Source organism: Oryzias latipes, chromosome 3 (assembly GCF_002234675.1).
Source record: "Oryzias latipes chromosome 3, ASM223467v1".
Classification (NCBI taxonomy): Eukaryota; Metazoa; Chordata; class Actinopteri; order Beloniformes; family Adrianichthyidae; genus Oryzias; species Oryzias latipes.
The window spans coordinates 3,729,487-3,749,018 of record NC_019861.2 but is presented as its reverse complement, the minus strand read 5'-3'; the positions used below and the strand labels follow the sequence as shown (position 1 = coordinate 3,749,018).

At 45.2% G+C, this 19,532-nt stretch overlaps 1 protein-coding gene across 1 annotated transcript; it reads right to left on the bottom strand.

The window, feature by feature from the left end:
• Positions 1-778: 778 nt before the first annotated feature.
• kiaa0895l (KIAA0895 like) lies at positions 779-15,728 on the bottom strand. The gene is made up of 7 exons (XM_023951717.1): positions 15,526-15,728; positions 10,381-11,095; positions 10,152-10,295; positions 7,701-7,833; positions 6,927-7,232; positions 2,710-2,807; positions 779-2,511 (listed from the first exon to the last, which is right to left on the bottom strand). The coding sequence occupies exons 2-7, from the start codon at positions 11,065-11,067 to the stop codon at positions 2,350-2,352; spliced, it is 1,530 nt and encodes a 509-aa protein (XP_023807485.1). The 5' UTR covers positions 11,068-11,095; positions 15,526-15,728; the 3' UTR covers positions 779-2,349.
• Between the last annotated feature and the right edge of the window lie 3,804 nt (positions 15,729-19,532).

The window sequence follows — 19,532 nt, the reverse complement described above, 5'->3', positions numbered from 1 at the left end:
TATGAGCATTTTGTGAGTCCACTGTCCTCTGAAGATAAAAACATTGATTTATTAAAAATATACATTTTTTTGGGGTAAAAATTGTTTAGATGCAATGCATTGTGGTCTATATTTGCCAATCTAGTGAGCGTGGATGCACACAGGTTTTTCTCAGAGACTTCTGGGAAATTTCCAGGGCAAAGGATTTTGGAATTGTAGATTCGGACAACAGTACAAAATGGCGAATGCTCTATGTAGTGAGTAGGGAAGGAATTCAGACACAACCAGAATGTCTTTGAATTCGGATGTTAATAGCACTTGATGATGTCATCAGTCGTCGCCGGTCATCTACGTTAGCCGCAGGTGCCAGCGCTCGAAATACAGAAGTCTTCTTATTTTAAAAAGTTACGCTAAAACACAAAAAGTCATTACTTACATGTGTGGCTCCCCCTTGAAAGAAAACATTTTGGGACACCACTTCAGCTCCAAATGCCCCTACGATTAGAGCAATGGGGAGGAGCCAGAGGGGTAGAAAATGGTTTGCTTTCAGCTCCAACCAAATAAACTCAATTCAGTCGCCATTTTTTGTTTTGCAATACGGACGCCGCCATGTTGGGAGTTGGACGTCGTCGGTGAGCAGTGATTGATCAGAAACCGAACCGTACGTTATGCAGCCTCCAACCGAATCCTCTCCAAAGTGAATGCTCCAAACATTTGTTGTGTTGTGAAATTACTGAAAGTTGTTTTGTTATTTTATTGTTACTTGCTCGTCTTGATTACTTGAAATGATCCAGAAGAGTCCAAATATGAAAGACGTTTATTTAAAAACCACTGCAAAGCTGCCATGCCCGACAATCCAGGTCAAGATTACAAAGAAAGAAGGAGCAGTGACACAGAAACATCCTCCGTTCGCCGTTCACTCATCAGAGGTTAAAGCTGCTTCGCCATTCAAACAGTGACTGATCAAAAGGCTGAAGAAGTAGATGTGAATGCTTTTTTTGGTAGAGCAGGGTCTACAGAGAACCCTGGGCCCCCGCTGGGAAGGGGGGGGCAGCATCCAATGACCATCCACTGAAACTCTGGGTTCTCTTAAGAGAACCAGCTTTTCCCAGGATCCTTCATTTGCAGTGAAGTCAGAACCTGAACCTGCAGGAGGAGCGGCGTCACACAAAACACAAAGAGAAACAAGCTCCGCCCACCACACGTGAAGTGCATACAGGAAGTGACACAGATCTGAGCATCAGTTCAATAAATAAACCATAAATTCCGTGGTTAGTACTCTGAACGGCGTCTGTCTTATAGGGATCTTCAAACGGAAGTGGAACACATGTATGTGCATGAAGTACTGTTTAAATTGAAAGTTGACCTGACCTGTGTGTGTGTGGGGGTGGGGGTGGGGGGCTGCGGTGCCCCCTCCCCTTCTGTCCGTGGTTCTGAAGCAGATCATCTTCAGTATGAAACACAGCAAAGAGCAGCAGCTGACGAGATCCACACGGCAAAGGCACGGCCCAACACCTGACCCCCCCCCCCCCCCCCCAACAGCTGCATAATGTCGGTGATGAGAGACAGGTCGGGGGGGGGGGTTCACCTTCACTTTCCAGATATTCCCCAGAAGGTCTCATATGATCAGAAGTTGAATATTTTAAAGGCAGCTGTTCAGACCTAACTGAGCATGCTCAGTAACTTCCATGTCTAGTGTGGGGTTGGGGGGGTCACTCTCAGTCAGGAGGAGGAGTTTAAGATTTTAACTGTCATTACCCCCCCCCCCCCACACACACACACACCCTTTTTCTGATAGCTACATTTTTAGACAGAGGTGGGGAGGGGGGGGGGGTCACAACTTACTACCTGAAGCTCAGGTGAGACTCGTGGACATCTGGCACTTGATATGTGAGGATTCTTTACAAACGTGTAATAAAACTTAAGTTCCAAGGCGGAGACGTCCAAATCCAGGCCCCGAGGGCCGGCATCCTGCAGCCTTCCATCGAAGCTCCTTATTGGCTAAACACACCTGTCCAGGTAATCAGCAGCAAATAAGGCAGGATTCCTGGAAAACCAGCAGGAGGTCGGCCTTCGAGGGCCTGGATTTGGGCACCCCTGTTCTAAGGCATCCAACATAAAGCTGAAACCTGAGACAATCATGAGCTCTCAGAGTGAAGCAGTGAAGCAAACTGAAGCAGTGAAGCAAACTGAAGCAGTGCACACAAAAGCGCACATGGATGGCCTTTACTGTCTGAGGTACGTGTGTGCAGCAGGACGCAGCAAACATGCAGTGAAGCGCAGACTCCTGTCCCTTCAAGTTTGACCACAAGTAGTCTCCTATAAAGCACGACCAATAGTTGGTGTCCTCCGGCTTAGGGGGGCAGAGTCTCAGGGGAGCAGCTGCTGCAGCACTGAGTCGTCCAGCTCGTTGATGGAGACGATGTGGTCCAGGTGATGAAGGTACTTTTCCGGGTCCCGCATGAAGTGAGGGATTCTGGTCCGGGAAAGATCTGCAAACGGACGGAGTCTCTCCACATCCTCGTAAGACACCTGTGCAGGTAAATATGTGAAAAACAACTGTGCAAGATCAACATACAACACCTCGGCAAGTTCAACATACAGACACCTGTGCAGGTGAATATGTGAAAAACAACTGTGCAAGATCAACATACAGACACCTGTGCAGGTGAATATGAGAAAAACACCTGTTCAGGGACAATTTACAGGTACAAGAATGTTAACACTCACCTTTCCTAGAGAGGTCAGCATTTTGAAATCGATGTTTCTTCGATGCCTCAGGATCCTCAGGATCCCATCCAGGTAAACCTGATCTTTGCTAAAGCAACCTGTGCACACGCACACACACGCACACACACACACACACACACACACGCACACACACACACACAGGCACATTTTTCTGATGATGCGGGACATAGATGAAGGAAATAAAAACAATGTATTTCTGAGTATTTCTTTATTCTAATTGTTGTCAATCAGTAGCAGTTTGAAGCAGATTGTATTTGTGACATAGCAACCACGCTGGGTGGGGCCACAAGCTCCCTCCTGTGTTCTGACGCAGAAAACTGGATCAGGGGTCTGCAACCATCAACACTCAAAGAGCCCAGAACAGCCCAGCAGGAGCCACAAAGGCTCCTTTCCCCTTTAGAAAAATAAGAGGCTGGTCTGTATTCAGCCAAATCAAGACAAAGCAGAAGTTTCAGTCATCGGTCCTCAGGCTGAGACAGAGGGTCCAGTGTTCTCTGTCCACCTAAGTGTGAATGTGGGTGACAAAGTTAGAAAGATTTTTGAAGCACAAACAAAGCAGGTTACTAAGACTGCTTTCTAAGGTCTTTCCTGAGTTGGAGCCTTTCTCTCCAGAGCCAGTGCTGAAATCTTATTTCATGCTTTTATGACATCTAGATCAGACTACTGTAAAGCCCTTCCTAGTGGCGTAAAGACAAACACGGCTGCAGCTGCACGCCTTTTGACTGAAACCAGACAGAAGGAGACACGACACCGATTGTAAAGTCCCTGCACTGGCTCCCAGTCAGCTTTAGGGTCGATTTTAAGATTCTTTTATTCAAGTGTTAACGATCTTGGACCCTCTTTTTTATCTGAACCTTTAGCCTATGAGCCTCTAGGTGCCCTCGGTTCCTCAGGTGCAGGACTGCTGAAGGGGCCTAGTGTTTGAACAAAAACCCACTGCGAGGCACCGTTCCAACCCTACGGGCCTCGCCCTGGGACAGCCCGCCGTGGGACGGCCCGCCAGAGGACGTGAGGACCTCATCACAAACTCATCTGTAGATGCGCCAGATTGACTCAGTCGAGTGTTTTAAAGCTCAAGTTAAGACGTTTTTATTTAGGAAAGCTTTTGGCTGACTTTTACTTGTGCTCACTTCTGCGTGTTTGGTTGTTTTACTTATAAGCCTGTGTGTGTTTATTTGAGTCGCGCTCTAAGAAAAGTGCTATATAAATAAAGATTTACTGACTTTACTTACTAGATGAGCTCTCAAAGTTGGTTTTGTTATAATGTGCTATGTATACGTTTACTATGTATTTATTTGTATTATGTATGTATCTTAGTCTTACTTGTTCTTATGAATTATTACTATTTACTATAATCAATAATATTAACTTATCCTAATGGCATTGATTATCTTATTTCTTTCACTACATCTCTGCTTTTAAACCAGTTTTTGGCTGGAATGTCTGTTTTTGGGAGGGGGGGGGGCTTGTTCTTTTATGTCCAGCACTTTCAGGTGGATTTTTATATAATACTTTATAATACATTTGAATCTGAATTTATTATGATAAATATAAATGACACTAATTTTGTCATACAAAAAAGTATAAAAATAAACAGAAAAAACGTGTTCTATTTTCAAAACATGAAGTAGTTTCTGACTTTGACAGAAGTTGGTTCAAATGACTTCCTTTCAAAATAAAGTGTCACATAGGATTATCTGAGTAAAAGTACTCATTTATTTAACTCTTTGTGGTTCATCTCAGCCAGAAATGTGTCAATCTAACAAGGTAACCCTTGTGCTATCCTAGGCACTTTGACATTGGGAGTTGGGTAATCTAGACCAGTGTTTTTCAACCAGTGTGCCGCGGCACACTAGTGTGCCGTGGGAGATGGTCAAGTGTGCCGTGGGAAAATGCCCTCATTAACTGATCTAAAAACATTAAACATCTCGAGGATATCAGCTCTTTGTTCATCCAAACAGGTCCTGATAAAACACTGAGTAGTTAGGAATATGAAAGATCATAAAATACTTTTTTCTTTGTGTTTAACTGATTCTACTAAAGACATTTTGATAAGGATGACGGCACCGCGATTTACCTGCAGCTATAACTGTTTTCTGAAAAGTCCCGCAGCTTTTACTGTCTCCACGACTCCACCAATCATTCTTGAAGGCTTAATCACATGTCATCAGTCTGACCAATCAGAAGTGGTTAAAGTCTCCACTTCCTTGTTCCAATTTAGCTCATAACTCACTCAGTTCCAACAAAAACACCAGCTAAAGCTCGTCTTTAGCGCTGTAGCTTTCCACAGAATCCGGTATCAGACCGTGGAACAAGTGAACAAAACCATGAAACTCAGAGACGCAAGTGTTTCTGCCGTTTTCTCGCCGTATTCACACTACATCTCCCATGATGCATTGGCTTAAAGGGACAGCGCCTCAGCGTACAATGAGTCGTCCTTGTTACACGTCTTGAAACCACAACGAACAACGTTTGTATGTAACTTAACTTTTATTACATCTTTCAGAAAAAACATCTACAACTTCCTGCTTTTTCTGCCACAATTATCACAAAAATGCACGTCAGATTGCCGGGGGGGGGGGGGGGGGGCGGTAGATCAAAACAGACTATGAGTTTCTGCTTTTTTTTTTTTTGGGATGCTGGTGTGCCGTGGGATTTTTGTCAAGGTTAAAGTGTGCCGTGGCTCAATAAAGGTTGAAAAACACTGATCTAGACCAGGGGTCGGCAACCCATGGCTCCGGAGCCACATGTGGCTCTTTCATCCTTCTGTTGTGGCTCCCTGTGACTTTGTAAAATAATGAGTATTTTATAATAATTAAATTTTATTTTAGTTTGTTCATTTTTCATAGCATTTCAAAGGCGCTGCTGGCTCCGCACGAAGCGCGAGCCACGGAAAAAACAGCTTCGTAATGAGCTCGTATTTATCGGGCGAGACCTGCAGAGCTGATAGCAGGAGGAGACACGCGGGGGGGCTTCAATAAACACTCCCATCTTCTGCCGGGAACTTGACGTACCGCGGGGCAGAGACTGATGACAGACTGAGAGTTCACACCGGCGTTGCCAGATAGAGTCACAGGTTTCCAGCCCAAAAGTCATCTGAAAACCGCCAGACCCAGCCAAAAAACCGCCCAAAACAGCTTTTGTTGATGTTTTTTTTCGTACTGGACTGATAAAATAGAAGATTTTTCTAAATAAAAGATAGTTCAGACTAATAATAAAAAAATATTTCTTCAGCAGGCCGCCTTCTTGCATTCATTTGCTTAACCCGCTCTATCCCCGCTATAACCTGAGTCCGGCTCTTTCATCCTTGTGCTGCGCTGGAGCGCCCCGACTATCGTATTTTGCGCTCTCTGTGTAGGACACACTGAGGAGCGCGGGGGAAACAAATCCCAGCTACAGAGGATGTGAACAGGTGAACAGGTAGAGAGGAAAAGCAGGTAGAGAGGCGGAGGAGGGGCTTTGGCTTCAAACTCTGTCAGAGAGATGAAAACACGGGCGTCAGATTGAGACGCAGCTTTCCCTGCAGGAGTTGAAGCAGAGACTTTCCCTGGGATGATTTTATGAACTCAAACATGGAAACATGATTACCAAGTAGAACTCTTCAAAATAATAAACCTGATCTCTCCACATTCTCAGTGTCTACCATGCATACATATTTTTATGACTTTGTTAAAATATGAAGCTGCACCGCTCGATAGGTTGTTGGAGCATTATGGGTAATGTAGTCAGGAGCCTCAGAGTGCTAAGTCCTTCAGCTGTTTGTGAACGAGATGAATACAGCTTGAGTTATACTGTTTGTACTCCTTACTTACTTGTTACTTTAAAGTAACTTTATCAACTTAAAACTTAATTTTTCTTTAACCAAAGGGCCACCATGAAGGTGTAAAAGAGCCACATGAGGCTCCGGAGCCTCAGGTTGCAGACCGCTGGTCTACATCCATGTACGTCTGTGATTTCCTCGTCTGAGCTGGAATCTGACAACGCTTTGAAAATAGATCAGAAGATGATCAAAGTGGGATTTAAGGCTGCATTTAGAGCAAATGTCTGCTTCACAGCCCTGAAGCTTTTATTAAGCTCCACAAAACATTCAGACTTTGTTTCAAATGCATCAAAACTAATTTTTCTGAGACCAAGCTCAATGTTTAAATACCAAACGTTGAATGTGTGTCTGCATGTGTGTGCGTGCACGCGCTCACCGGGCTGCGAGGTGTCCGTCTGGCCCCTCTTGGCTCTCAGGCAGTACTCCCAGCGCACGTCGGGGTCGTGCACAAAGCGGGCGATGTGCCCGAAGAGCTGGCTGAAGCTCATGCTGGCGGCGTGGAACACGGTGTAGTACAGCAGCGCAGCGCGCCACAGGTACGGCTGCTTCCGCAGCAGCACGCTGTGCAGGCTGGCCAGCCCCTCCTCCGTGGGGTTGGCGGGTTTCAGGCCAAACTGCTTCCTGCCGTCGGCCGACGCCCACGGCTGCAGACTGTTGTTGACGCCTCGCAGGTAATGAGTTCCTGAGGAGAAGCATCCCATCATGAGAAGGAAAACCTTCGCCCCGTCAGAGAGCACAGAAGCCGCTGTGGCGGGGGCCGGGCCTGGTCCAGACGATGCGCAGACGAGGCTGCAGCTGCCGAAACGTACACCGCAGCCACAGACGATAATCACTTTCACGTTTCTGCACATTCTTCCTGAAGGACACCCTGAGAAGAGAACCTGAGTTTGTTCAGAGAAGGTCTGCAGGAGCTCCACTGAAGGCCCGCCAGAGTCCTCTGCAGCTCTCCAAATCCCCAAGAGGTTCAGAAATACAAGCGGACGTCACATGACGGACTAGCAGCAGCAGCTGCTGTAACGGCCCCAACACCCGGCAGGTGCGGACCGGACTCACCTGAAGAAAAACTGGTTCAAGGAATGGTTACGGTTTAGCTTTGAGCAGGACGAGCTGTGGAGAAAAACTCCACGCCTCTGTGTCTGCAGGGACGTACCGATCTCGTGCCGCAGCATCCCCTCCAGCCAGTGCTGCCGGGCCCCGCCCAGGTTGATGGTCAGCGTGGGACGGCAGCTCTCCACCACCATGACGGCCTGCGACAGCAGCTCGTCAGACAGACGCACCACCACCTGAAGGCACACAGAGAGAGAGACAGGGTGCTGGTCAGACGCCTGCCTTTTCTAGCAGCCGCTTCCAAAGAAAAGTCTTAGGTTCCCTACTCACTACATAACGCATTCGCCATTTTGCGATGATGTCCAAATCTGCAATTCCAAAATCCAGTGCCCTAGAAATTTCCCAGAAGTCTCTGCGAAAAACCAGTGTGCATCGATGCTAACTAGATCGGCTAATACAGTGTTTTTCAACCTTTTCTGAGCCACGGCACACTTTAACCTTAAAAAAAATCCCGCGGCACACCAGCATCCAAAAATTAAAAAAAAAAGGAGAAACTCCTAGTCTGTATTGATCTACAGCCCCTCCACAATCTCACATGCATTTTTGAGATAATTGTTGCAGAAAAAGCTGGAAACTACAGCTGTTTTTTTCTAAAAGATGCAATAAAAGTTAAGTTAAAAGATTTAAAAACAGTTTGTGTGTTCGTTAGTTTCAAGACGTTTAACAACAGATCTCCTTTTGCGCTGTCACTCTCACAACCCAATGCATCATGGGAAATGTAGTGCATAAAACGGCCGAAGATCGGTTTTCGGAGCTTCATTGTTTTGTTCACTTGTTCCACGGTCTGATACCGGATTCTGTGGAAAGCTACACCGCTAAAGACGAACTTTAGCCGGTGTTTTTGTTAGAAATGAGCGACTTTACGAGCTAAATCGGGACAAGGAAGTGAAGACTTTAAGCACTTCTGATTGGTCAGACGGATGACATGTGATTAACCCCCCCAACACGGGACTTTTCCAAAATACAGCCGAAGGTGCAGCTGAATCGCGGTACGTCATTCTTATCAAAATGTCTTTAATAAAATAAAATAAACGCAAAGAAAAGGTATTTTACGATCTTTTATATTCCTAACTCCTCAGTGTTTTATCAGGGCCTGTTTGGATGAACAGAGAGCTGAAATCCTGGAGATGGAAAATGTTTTTAGATCAGTTAATGAGGGCAATTTCCCACGGCACACTAGTGTGCCGCGGCACACTGGTTGAAAAACACTGGGCTAATATATACCACAATGCATTGCGTCGGAACAATTTTTGCCAAAAAAAAGTTCAGAAGACAGTGGCCTCATAAATGATCGTCGCAAAACGCCTATGTCAGTTAGATTTTAACTCCGTGAAATCGATGACATCATATCCGCCGTTAAATAAAAAAATAGTAGTGAGCATGGTGTCCCAACGACGTATGGATGTAATTTATGGAAGTGACGACTGTTTGAAAAGGAATCACGAATGAGAGATTAATAATTATATTTGTGTCCAGCTGGAATTCTAGAGCGCCAAGTTCTTCAAACATCAGAATAGGAAGAAAAAGTTTTACGCCGCTACATCATTTAACACCAAGCCTCTATACCAGCGGTCCCCAACCCCCGGGCCGCGGACCGGTACCAGTCCGTGGGTCATTCGGTACCGGGCCGCACAGAAAAAATAAAATAACTTACATTACTTCAGTTTTATTTATTACGGAATCTGAAAGATGCTTTATTTTGAAAAATTGCCCGATTCTCTGTTCCATCCGTCTATGTTTGACGCAGGCCAAGGCGCTCTTCTGGGTCACGTGACAGGATACCGCTAAAATCAAACCCAGGAGCTAGCAAAATGAGTAAAAAACAATCGTCTTTGGAAAGTGGAAAAGGCCCAGCCATGGGCATGTTTAAACATTGTCATAGCGACCAGCGAGTGTTGGGGGCAGAGAGGACGTTGCTCATGTCATAATTCATGTTTATTATGTTTAGAAAATACCAGTTTTCATGCAGGTCATATTACTTTGTTGTACTGTAGTGTCGGTCACGTGCACGTTTGCTCTGCAGGGGTTACTGTGGGAGCTGGCATCACAGGGAATTCAATCAATCCCCTTTGCCTGCTTTGGTCAAAATAGGGTTGAGCACGGGTGTTTCTTTTTGCCTACGTGTCCTTTCATCTGGCAGTTGTGTTGTTTCACTCTTAGTTATTTCTTCCTGTTGTGTTTACTTCTTTTTAGCACCATGAGTGTGGGAAGGGGAGTGGATGATGATACCTGTGCGATGTACAATGTTTAGCGTGTCAAAATAAAAGTGCAGAGTACGTCTTATCACGTGTCTCTGCCTTTATTGCAGCGTTGCTGCAGCGTGTGTCCACCACTTATAATATACCGGTCAGTCAGAATTTTGCCAGACATCAAACCGGTCCGTGGTGCAATAAAGGTTGAGGACCGCTGCTCTAGAGGACATGCGCTAATAGAAGAAGCCCCTCCCTGCTCGTCCAGTGTCAACACCATGAGCTAATGTGTTCTTGCTCCTTACCTCGCCCACGCAGCCCTCCTTCTGCAGGTATTTGCGTACGGCCGCCCACACTTGGCTTTTGGGGAGCACGCCGCCCCCCGTCACCTCCTCAAAGTGCTCATAGGAGTCAAACTTCCTCAGGACGCACTCCATGATTCCCACGGCCTGCAAGTGAGCACAGACATCATCACCATCATCATCATCGTGTGCACTGTGGCTCAGAGGAACAGGGTGGGGGGCGCTGCAGCACCTGCTCCAGGAAGAGGCCCGCCCCCTCCCTGTACTTGTCCAGGACGCCCCGCGGTTCTGGCTGCGCGTACTCAAACTGAGGCTCGTAACTGAAGTCGGACTGAAAGAAGGCCAGCTTCTCCTGCTCCAGGTTCAGGGGTCTGAGGGCCACCAGCAGGCAGGGCCGCGGAGGCGGGGGTGCCACGCCCTCCGCTCCTTTAGCAATGTGGGGGAGGGAGCTTGCCGGGCGCATTCGCCCCCTCCCGGCTCGCAGCGACAGCGGGTAGTTGACGGAGCAAGTGCTCTCACTGCGCCGCATCCAGCTGCCCCCCGCCAGGCTGGGGCTGGTCAGGCTGCGCATGGGGGGCGAGGGCGCCACAGGCCCACTGCGCCAGGGAGGCTGAAGGATCTTCCGCTCCTCCCTCTGATCCGCAGACCCTCGCTGGCGCTGGGGGGTGACCTCCAGGCTGAGGGGTCGCCGTAGGGCCGGCCGCCCCCCACATCTCAGTGGCGTGGATCTCCTCTGTGCCGCCTGGGGGGCGCTCGCAGCTCCGGGGAGCCCGTTTGCTAAGACCTTCTCCTTTTTGGTTGTTTTGTCCTTTGAGGTGGGGGTGCTTGAACCCCCAGGAGGGTTTCTTTCGACATTCCAGCCCCCCACACCTTCACCTGCAGCCTTTTCCATGAAGACGTCCCCCGAGTCCAACACCATCACCTCACAGCCAGTCTCAGACTTCGCCCTGTAAACACACACCTGATTTAGCTCCACATCCCATCAAGACATCCTGGTTGAAAAAGTCTCCAAGTGGATTTTCCTAAATCTGCAACTTTCAACTCCTGAAGAGCCATTCGGGTCAATTTCTCACAAAACAGAACCCAACAGGCGGTCCTGTTGGGTTCTGTTTTGTGAGAAAGTGACCCGTCTTTTTTCACCCTTTAGAAGTACAAGACATGGGTTTGTGTTCATGTTATTGTTATTATTATGATAAAGATTATTTATTTGTTTCTTTTTTAGCAGGTGGCACGGTGGAGCAGTGGTTAGCGCTCTGGTCCATAGTGAGAAGGCCCTGGTTTGAATCCCGGCTGGGACCCTTCTGTGTGGAGTTTGCATGTTGTCCCCATGCATGTGTGGGTTTTCTCCTCTGGCTCCTCCCTCCTCCTACAGTCCAAAAACATGCTTCATAGGTTCATAGGTTCATTGGGGTCTCTAAAGTGGGAGTGACTGTGTGTCCTGCGACAGACTAACAGGCTTTGGCGACCCTGTGACCCCAAAAGGGATACAGCAGGTCAAGAAAAACAGATTATGGTCTTCTTGGCATTAAAGAAAATTAATATTTTTTAAATATGAAATAATTTATAGATTTTGACAGAGGTTCACATGACTTGATATCAAAATAAAAGATACTGTGTGTCACACAGTGTCACCTCAATGCACCAATATAGTAGTATGTAGTGTAATGTTGACAAAGATAAACACTTTATTTTACCATTTGTGGAGCATCTAAGCCATAAATTTGTAAATCTGACTAGCCAAAAATGAATCAGGTCTAATTAAGTGACCCCTACCGTGTTTCTAAAACCATGTGGCTCACTTAAAATCCTTGAATTTGTTTCAAAATAGAAAATGTCTCTAAAAATCCAGTGAACCTTAATTCTGGTTGTGCTCACTGACCTCCAGTTGATTTTCTGTGGTACACGGCGCTCATAATCGGTCAAAATGTTGTAAATGAGTTGAATACAGTTTAAATAAATTTACTTTTTTAAAAACTTTATTCATTTTTAAATGACAAACTTTATTTTTCTTTAACCAGAAAGGAAAAACGGAGGGGTAAAAGAACAAGATTGGAAGGTGAACAGAGCAACGATGCAAACCCCCTCAGTTAGAGCTTTGAAGATGGGTCGTGGTTGGGTCTTCCATCAAGACAATGACCCAAGCACATAGCCAGGAGAACCACTGAGTGGCTCCGTAAGAAGCTTGTCAAGGTTCTGGCATGGCCCAGCCAGTCTGTAGACCCCAACCCGATAGTAAATCTTTAGAAGGAGATCAAACTCTGTGTTTCACATCGACAGCTCAGAAACCTGAGTGATCTAGAGGAGATCTGTGTGGAGGAGTGGGCCAAAAATCCCTCCTGCAGTGTCTGCAAACCAGGTGAAAACTATAAGAAACGTTTGACCTGTGGAATCGAACACAAAGACTACTGTACCAAATATCAACATTGATTTTTGTCAGGTGTTGAAATACGGATTTGTAACAGCGGCATACATATAAATAATTTTAAAAATGATGCAATGTGATCTCCAGATTTCTTTTAGATGTCTCTCACAGTGAACACGCAGCTAAGATGAAAATGTCAGACCCCTCCATTATTTAGGTTGGGAGAACTTGCAAAATCCCAGGGGGTTCAGATACTTAATTTCCTCACTGTATGTCACAGCAGTGCAGTGCAGTGCATGAGGACTGTGAGACAGTGGTGAGGTATGCTGTAGGAGTGACAGAGAAGTTCACAGTGGAGGTGGGATTACATCAGGGATCAGCTCTCAGCCTCTTCCTGTTGGAAACAGGGATGGACTATGGAATGTGTGGAGAAAAGTGTCATCTGTGATAGAAGAGTTTAAGCTCAAATGAAAGGGAAGCTGTGGAGACCAGCCGTGTTGTCTTCCCCAGTGAGACCCATGTTTGACAGAACTCCATAAAATTTCCCACCCAATAAAGTGGGACAGTCTGTGAGAGAAAGCATTCTAAGCTGCAACCAAGTCTGTCTGACGTTTAGTGTTTCCTGGTCCTTTATATGGGGCTTCCTTAAGACTTTACAATTAAACAAAAAGGTTTTTAGGACCACTTTGAATGGAACTGAAATCTTTACAACCTGAATCTACAGAAGTTTACTTCTAAAGTCTGACATTTTACCAAAGCAATGGGAAATCGTTGCCTTTCAAAAAAGAGCCTCCAGTGGTGATTTGAGGAACTACAGCCTTTGGTTCTACATTGTTGTGTTCAAACTTTGAATGGAAGGTGGAGCCTTGGCTCCAACTGTGGGGCTGGAACACGAAGGGCTCAGACAATTCGCATAGTTTGATGAAAAAAAAGTTTTTAACAACCAATTCTCCACAGGCTGTGCTTGAATTGAACCAAAACTATGAAGTACTCAATGCTGCAGTTCCTCGAATGACCACTGAAGGCTGGTTGCAGAGGGGGGCAGGTTTCTGTTGACTCTAAGTCAGGTTTTACTCCAAAAGGTAAACCTTTAAACATATGTAGAGTACTTTTCAGAACAGAAGTCGCACTGAGGATAAGTTGCAGTTCGGGAGAAACGTATTTACAAAATACGGGAACAAGAACAGACATTTCGTCTTAAGAGGCAAATAAATTTAAAGGAATAACTATATCTGCACACTTCACTACTGTAACACATTGGTGCTTATTTATCTTCATGAAACACAGGAGGTAGGGCTGAACGATTAATTTTCGAAAAATCTGGATTTTATTTTCCCAGTTCTCTTCTTTGTTGCACTTTCGTTGTTCAGAGTAAAGCTGAAAATGTCTCTTCCATCACTTTCAGTGCACGTCTTGGTGTCTGTGTTCACAGTTATCCATGTAAGGGATAGAGCCGGACGGTGTTTGTTCTCAAACATTATTGGGGGACGTGGAGGGCTGATCACATGGGGCGGTAAACTGTGGAATAAGGTAGGTCAACATTTATTATGGTATTGATACAATGTTTGTGGTCTATATCAGAGCACTCTGGACCTGATAGTTTTTTTTTTAATTGTTCGTTGGTGTAAAAGTAAATGTTGGACGTATGTTAAGTTAGGAAAACTTCACAAAGCCAGACTTTTTAGTTGTAATTTGATCTTTGCTGCAACACAATGTCATGAATTTAAATGAAAATATTTCAGAATGAGGCTTTTTACAACAAAATCACTACTATTTAAAATAGAGTGATAAAATTAATTTGTTACAGGTCACCATAAATAAATGACACCAAAGATGTCTTCCCTGACAGCACTACTCTTTAAATCACCAACACTCACTAAATCCATTGAGATCTTCATCGTCTCTGTTGTTTTAGAACAGCTGAGCTCCAACTGAGCGGCGCTTCTGCTTCAGTGTTGCTGTCAGTAGTAAATACTGATACACACACCTACAGCGCCCTCTAGTGGTTGTTGCTACTTATAAAAAACACATTCAAGTCGCATCTGAGTATATGTAGACTAAGTATGCAAAAAATGCGACTTATACTCTGAAAAATACTGAACATTGCTTTGTTTTCTTTTCATTACAGCTGAATTTGTGCATATTCGGGGGAGTGTGATTGGGCCCGTCCCACTGCAGGTCTCACTTTGGTTCTTCAGAACCGAAAAGCTGACGTCGGAGAACATCGGTGTACTCCAGTAGTGGTTTTAGGCATGGGACTGTACGGGCGATTGCCCGGAGCGCCAATTTAAAGGGGGCGGCGGTTCGGTGCTTGGAAACAAAAACAAACATTACTATTGGTTTTCTGTGATATTCAATTCAATTTTATTTGTATAGCCCAAAATCACAACAACAGTCGTCTCGATGGGCTTCAAAGTAAAACATGAACTCAAAAGGATCATGAATACAAAGATTTCAATTGGAAAATACTAAAAGTTTTTTGCCAGTGGTACGATTAAAAACTGGCTAAGCCATACTGGCATCCCTGCCCTTAGGTTTTCCAGCCCAAACTGAAAAAGAGCTCTTCCATTGATCCCCAGGTTCTCCGTCTCATTCCTGAGTCTGTGTTTGCAGCAGAAACTGTTGTCCCACAAGACTTTCTCTGATTTGTCAGAAAAGTTTTTTCAGCCTCATCTGACTGGAAGTTTGATGCTTTTCTGTCCTCCATGCTCTGCCAGCAGAGGTTTCCGGCTCCCGCCTGTCGTTTTCCTTCGGTTCTGGTTTCAGCTGTGTTGGGAGGGGGGGTCAATCGGTCACAGATCGCGGTTAGATCAAACCAGAGCGGTTTAAATCTGGATTAAATCTGGTTTAAAAAGGCACAAACTCCGTACTATCAGGGTTTCCATCAGGGAGCGGGAATCAAACCTCTGACAGGGAGCCCCGCAGAATCTGCGGGAGCCTCGCCGCCGCCCCTCCTCGGCAGGCGGACAACCTCAAAGTAACTCCGCAAACCCCCGCCTCAAGTCCCGCACTCACCGAGCGGAGAGTCCCGGCGCTCCAGCGGGGGCAGACGAGGCTTCCTCCCGCTTCAAGAAGTCATCGCGGCCGCGGCCCCCCCGGAGCGCGTCGGGCTTCAGCGGGACAGTCGCGGTAATTACCGGATAACGGTTCGGGGAGGGGCGGGCCTCAGGCGCGCCTGCGCCGGCCGGGAAGCGGCGGTCGAGTTGGAAGATATGACGCAACACGCCGCGGACACCACGGCCCTCTGCGTCATCACGCACGACGTCATCCAGTCCCAAACAATCCAAAAGACTTTAAGATTTAAAATATTTTTAAGGTGCCCGTGAATTTTTGGATTGTTTTTACATGTCAGCAGCTACTTTAATTAATTTTATAAAATATTTTACGGCCCCCCCCTCCCCGATTATTTTCCTTTTTCCTTTTGTAGCGTCTCCACTTAAAAAAAAAGAAAACTTACAGCAGTGTGACAGGAGCAGGTGCAAAGTATCGACGACAGTACCAGCTATCCTATTCATTCAATGGTGCCAAGTCTGTATGAACAAATCAATAAATACATAAATATAAATATTGTTTGATTTAAAGAGACTGTTGATGCAACAATCCAGGTTGAAAGTTATTCCATATTCAGTATTTGTAATGTTTTGAGACTAAGCTCTTCCAAAGATGAATAGGAATTCAAATAAATCCAATGAAAAAGAGGTTGCACAATGGTGTAGCGGTTTGCACCAGCCCTGGTTCCCAGTTGGGGACTCTGCGTGTGGAGCTTGCATATTTAGGACACAGTTCAGCTGTAGGCTGATCCAAAGAGATTTTTCTGAGCTAAAGTAGAATTCTGGTATTTAACGCTCTGACTATTTCAGAGGTGAAGGTCAGGTTCAGTATCAGGGTGTTGTGTTGTCTAAATAAACAGTCCTTTAGTTTAGTTTTATCTTGTTTTATTTGACACACCTTTCATTCAATCTTCCAGCTTCCTCGTCTCTTGTCCTTCTGTCCTTTCCCGCTCTCTCTATCTGTCTATCTCGCGATAATTCAGGAACTTAACTATACTACATTTTCCTCCCTTGTTTAGAATAAAAACTTCCTACCACATAAATTTTCTTATAATAAACAAATCACATTGTTCTCAAACTAAAATCAAATTCTTTTCAAATACAGTTGTAACAAAACTTGTCAACAAATGAGAACAGATACACGTTATTGTTTTTTCTTCTTCTATTTAAGTCTCTCTGTATCTGATGGGCTTTCTGATAACCCGGCCGTTCCTGGTAGTGATGAAGAGGGGTCACGTTCTGGTGGAATCTCAACTGCTGGAGTAGTCTCTGCAGTTGACGCATCCTTTGCCTCATGATAGTTTGGTTCACTGCAGGCTGATGAAGGCTCTGGGATGTCAAAGTCAACATCCAGTGGTGTTTTACGAAGATGTTTGACATTCCTGATCATTTTAGATCCATCCTCTCTGTTGACCAGTTCAAAAGAGTTGTCAGAGGTGTTCTTCAGCAATACATAGCGAGTCTCTCTGAATGTTGGATCCAGTTTTCCATTTTCCATACTCGCAATGTAAACTATATCACCTGCTTTAAAACTGTGCTCCTTTGCTCTGCTGGTCTGGTCAGCGTAGTGTTTCATTTTGGTCTGGTATTCCCGGTGATGCTTTCTTACATCTGTGGCTTTCTCCTTTTCTGTTAGAGGTAGATCTTTTTCAAGATTTGGATATTTAGTGCGAATGTCTCTTCCAAACATTAACATGGCTGGTGTTTCTCCTGACGCTCTGTGTGGTGTCGAACGATATGCCATTAATATTTTTGGAAGTTCTTCTTTCCATGTCTTTCCTTCACATTTGCTTGCCCTGAATGCTTTCTTTAGGTATCTGTGAAACCTCTCCACTTTACCATTGCTCTGTGGAAAATAAGGTGATGCTCTGATGTGCTTAATTCTACATGACTTCATAAATGACTCTAAAACCTGTCCTACATACTGCCTGCCATTGTCAGTAACAGCCTCTATGGGGATATCCAAATCTAGCAAATATCTTTGTCAGTTCTATAACTACAGTAGCTGAAGAAATGTCTGAGATAACAACAGCCTCTGGAAATGAAGTGTAGTTGTCTATCACAGTCAGTATGTACTGGTTTTGGATAGGACCTACCAGATCCATACCAATCTTAGTCCATGGTCTTGGTGGCAGTTCCAGTGGTTGGAGGAGTTGGTCTTCATGTAGTGGCTGGTTGAGAACACAGGCGGAGTAGTTTCTGATCATTCTTTCTACATCTAAGTCCATGATGGGCCAGTAGAATTTACTCCTTAGATATTGTTTGGAACGAACCACCCCTTGGTGAGTCTCGTGTCCAATCGACAGTGCTTTGCTTACCATCCTGTGTCCTCTTACTAGAAGTCCGTCATATGTACATAACTCTTTTGCACATCTGTTATATGGCTGCGGTTCCGCCGGAACTGGATTTGGCCATATTCCTGTCTCAATGATTTTATTTAGTTGTTTCAGTGTTTCATCCTCAGCTGTTTTCTGCTTTATGTCCTGAAGGTTCATAGCTTGTACTCCATGCATTGTCAATGACAAGACTTTGCCTACATATGTTTCCACATACTCGTTACACTCAGTCTCAGGTAAAGGAAGTCGTGAGAGTTAGTCAGCAACATTGGACTTTCCAACTATGTGTTCCATCTTGTAGTCGTATGGTTGTAGTCTTAAGCCAAGTCTCTGTATTCGTGGAGGTGTCAGCGTCGCTTTGTCTGGGTTGAACATGTAAATTAGAGGTTTGTGGTCTGTTTGCAAAGTAAACTTGCCTCCCCACAAGTAAGTTCTAAAATGTTCCACCGACCATACACAACCTATAACCTCACATTCTATTTGGGAGTAACGACCTTCAGTTGGAGTCAACGAACGACTTGCATATGCTACTGGCTTGTTCTGTCCATCTTGCTGAGTCTGTAGCAAAAACTGCGCCTAGTCCTACTGGGCTTGCATCACTAATGACTACTGTGGGTGCACCTAGTTTAAAGTATGCCAAGCATGGCTCACTCACCAACACTTCTTTCATTGCTTGGAATGAGCTCTCTGCTTCATTCATCCATTCCCACACTTGTCCTTTTCTAGTCAGCTTCCGTAGTGGTTCTGATAAGTTTGCATAGTTCGGTATGAATTTCATCAGAAATTCACAGGTGCCTAGGAACGAGCGTAGTAGCTGAACATTTTCAGGCCTGGGTGCTTTGGAAATGGCTTCAACCTTTCTTGGGTCTGGTTTGATTCCTTCCGCAGTGATCACGTGTCCAAGTTTCTCAATCTGCTGTAGTCCAAAAATGCACTCGTCTCTGTCGAGGGTTAAACCTCGGTCCTGAAGTCTCTGAAAGACTTGCCTTAGTCTCTGTTCAAGCTGCTCTTCACTCTCTGCAAAGACCACTACATCATAGTGATGTAGTGCAAACTGTGCCAGGCATTCCACATAACACGATGTCCATAGCCTTCTGGTAGGCTTCTGGTGCACTCGATAATCCAAAGGGAACTTTTCTGAAGCGGTAGCAACCTCTCTGTCTAATGAACATCGTCAGAGGTCTGGATTCTGGTGCCAAGTCCCACTGCCAAAACCCTTTCCTTGCATCTAACTTAGCGAACACTTTAGGTCCTTGAACTGCCTGTAAGATGCTATCGACTGTTGGTACTGGGTGTCTTTCCCTGATCACTACTCTGTTCACTTCTCTGAGGTCTACACATAGCCTCACTTCTTTTGTGTCTTTCTTTGGTACAATCAGGATATTTGAAACCCATTCTGATCCTTCATTCACCTTTTCTATTATACCTTGTTCAAGCATCTTATCTAGTTCCTGGTTTACAGCTTCTAGCATAGGATAAGGGACTCTCCTCAAACCCTGTGCTACAGGAGGGACTTTTTCATCAACTGTGACCTTATGACTGTAACCCTTAATCTGACTAAGTCCTTTAATGACTAGTGGGTATTCTTTAACGAGCTCGCTGAATCGTTGCGTCTGTTCTACAGTGTTCATTTTTC

What these genes read in the sequence shown, in the direction of transcription:
- kiaa0895l (XM_023951717.1), bottom strand. Translation starts at nt 11,067, where the DNA reads ATGGTGTTGGACTCGGGGGACGTCTTCATGGAAAAGGCTGCAGGTGAA. An exon ending in CGGGCCTCTTCCTGGAGCAG is followed by an intron (nt 10,296 to 10,380) that starts GTGCTGCAGCGC and finishes GCTCACTTGCAG; the next exon opens with GCCGTGGGAATCATGGAGTG. An exon ending in AGGAGGGCTGCGTGGGCGAG is followed by an intron (nt 7,834 to 10,151) that starts GTAAGGAGCAAG and finishes GTGTGCCTTCAG; the next exon opens with GTGGTGGTGCGTCTGTCTGA.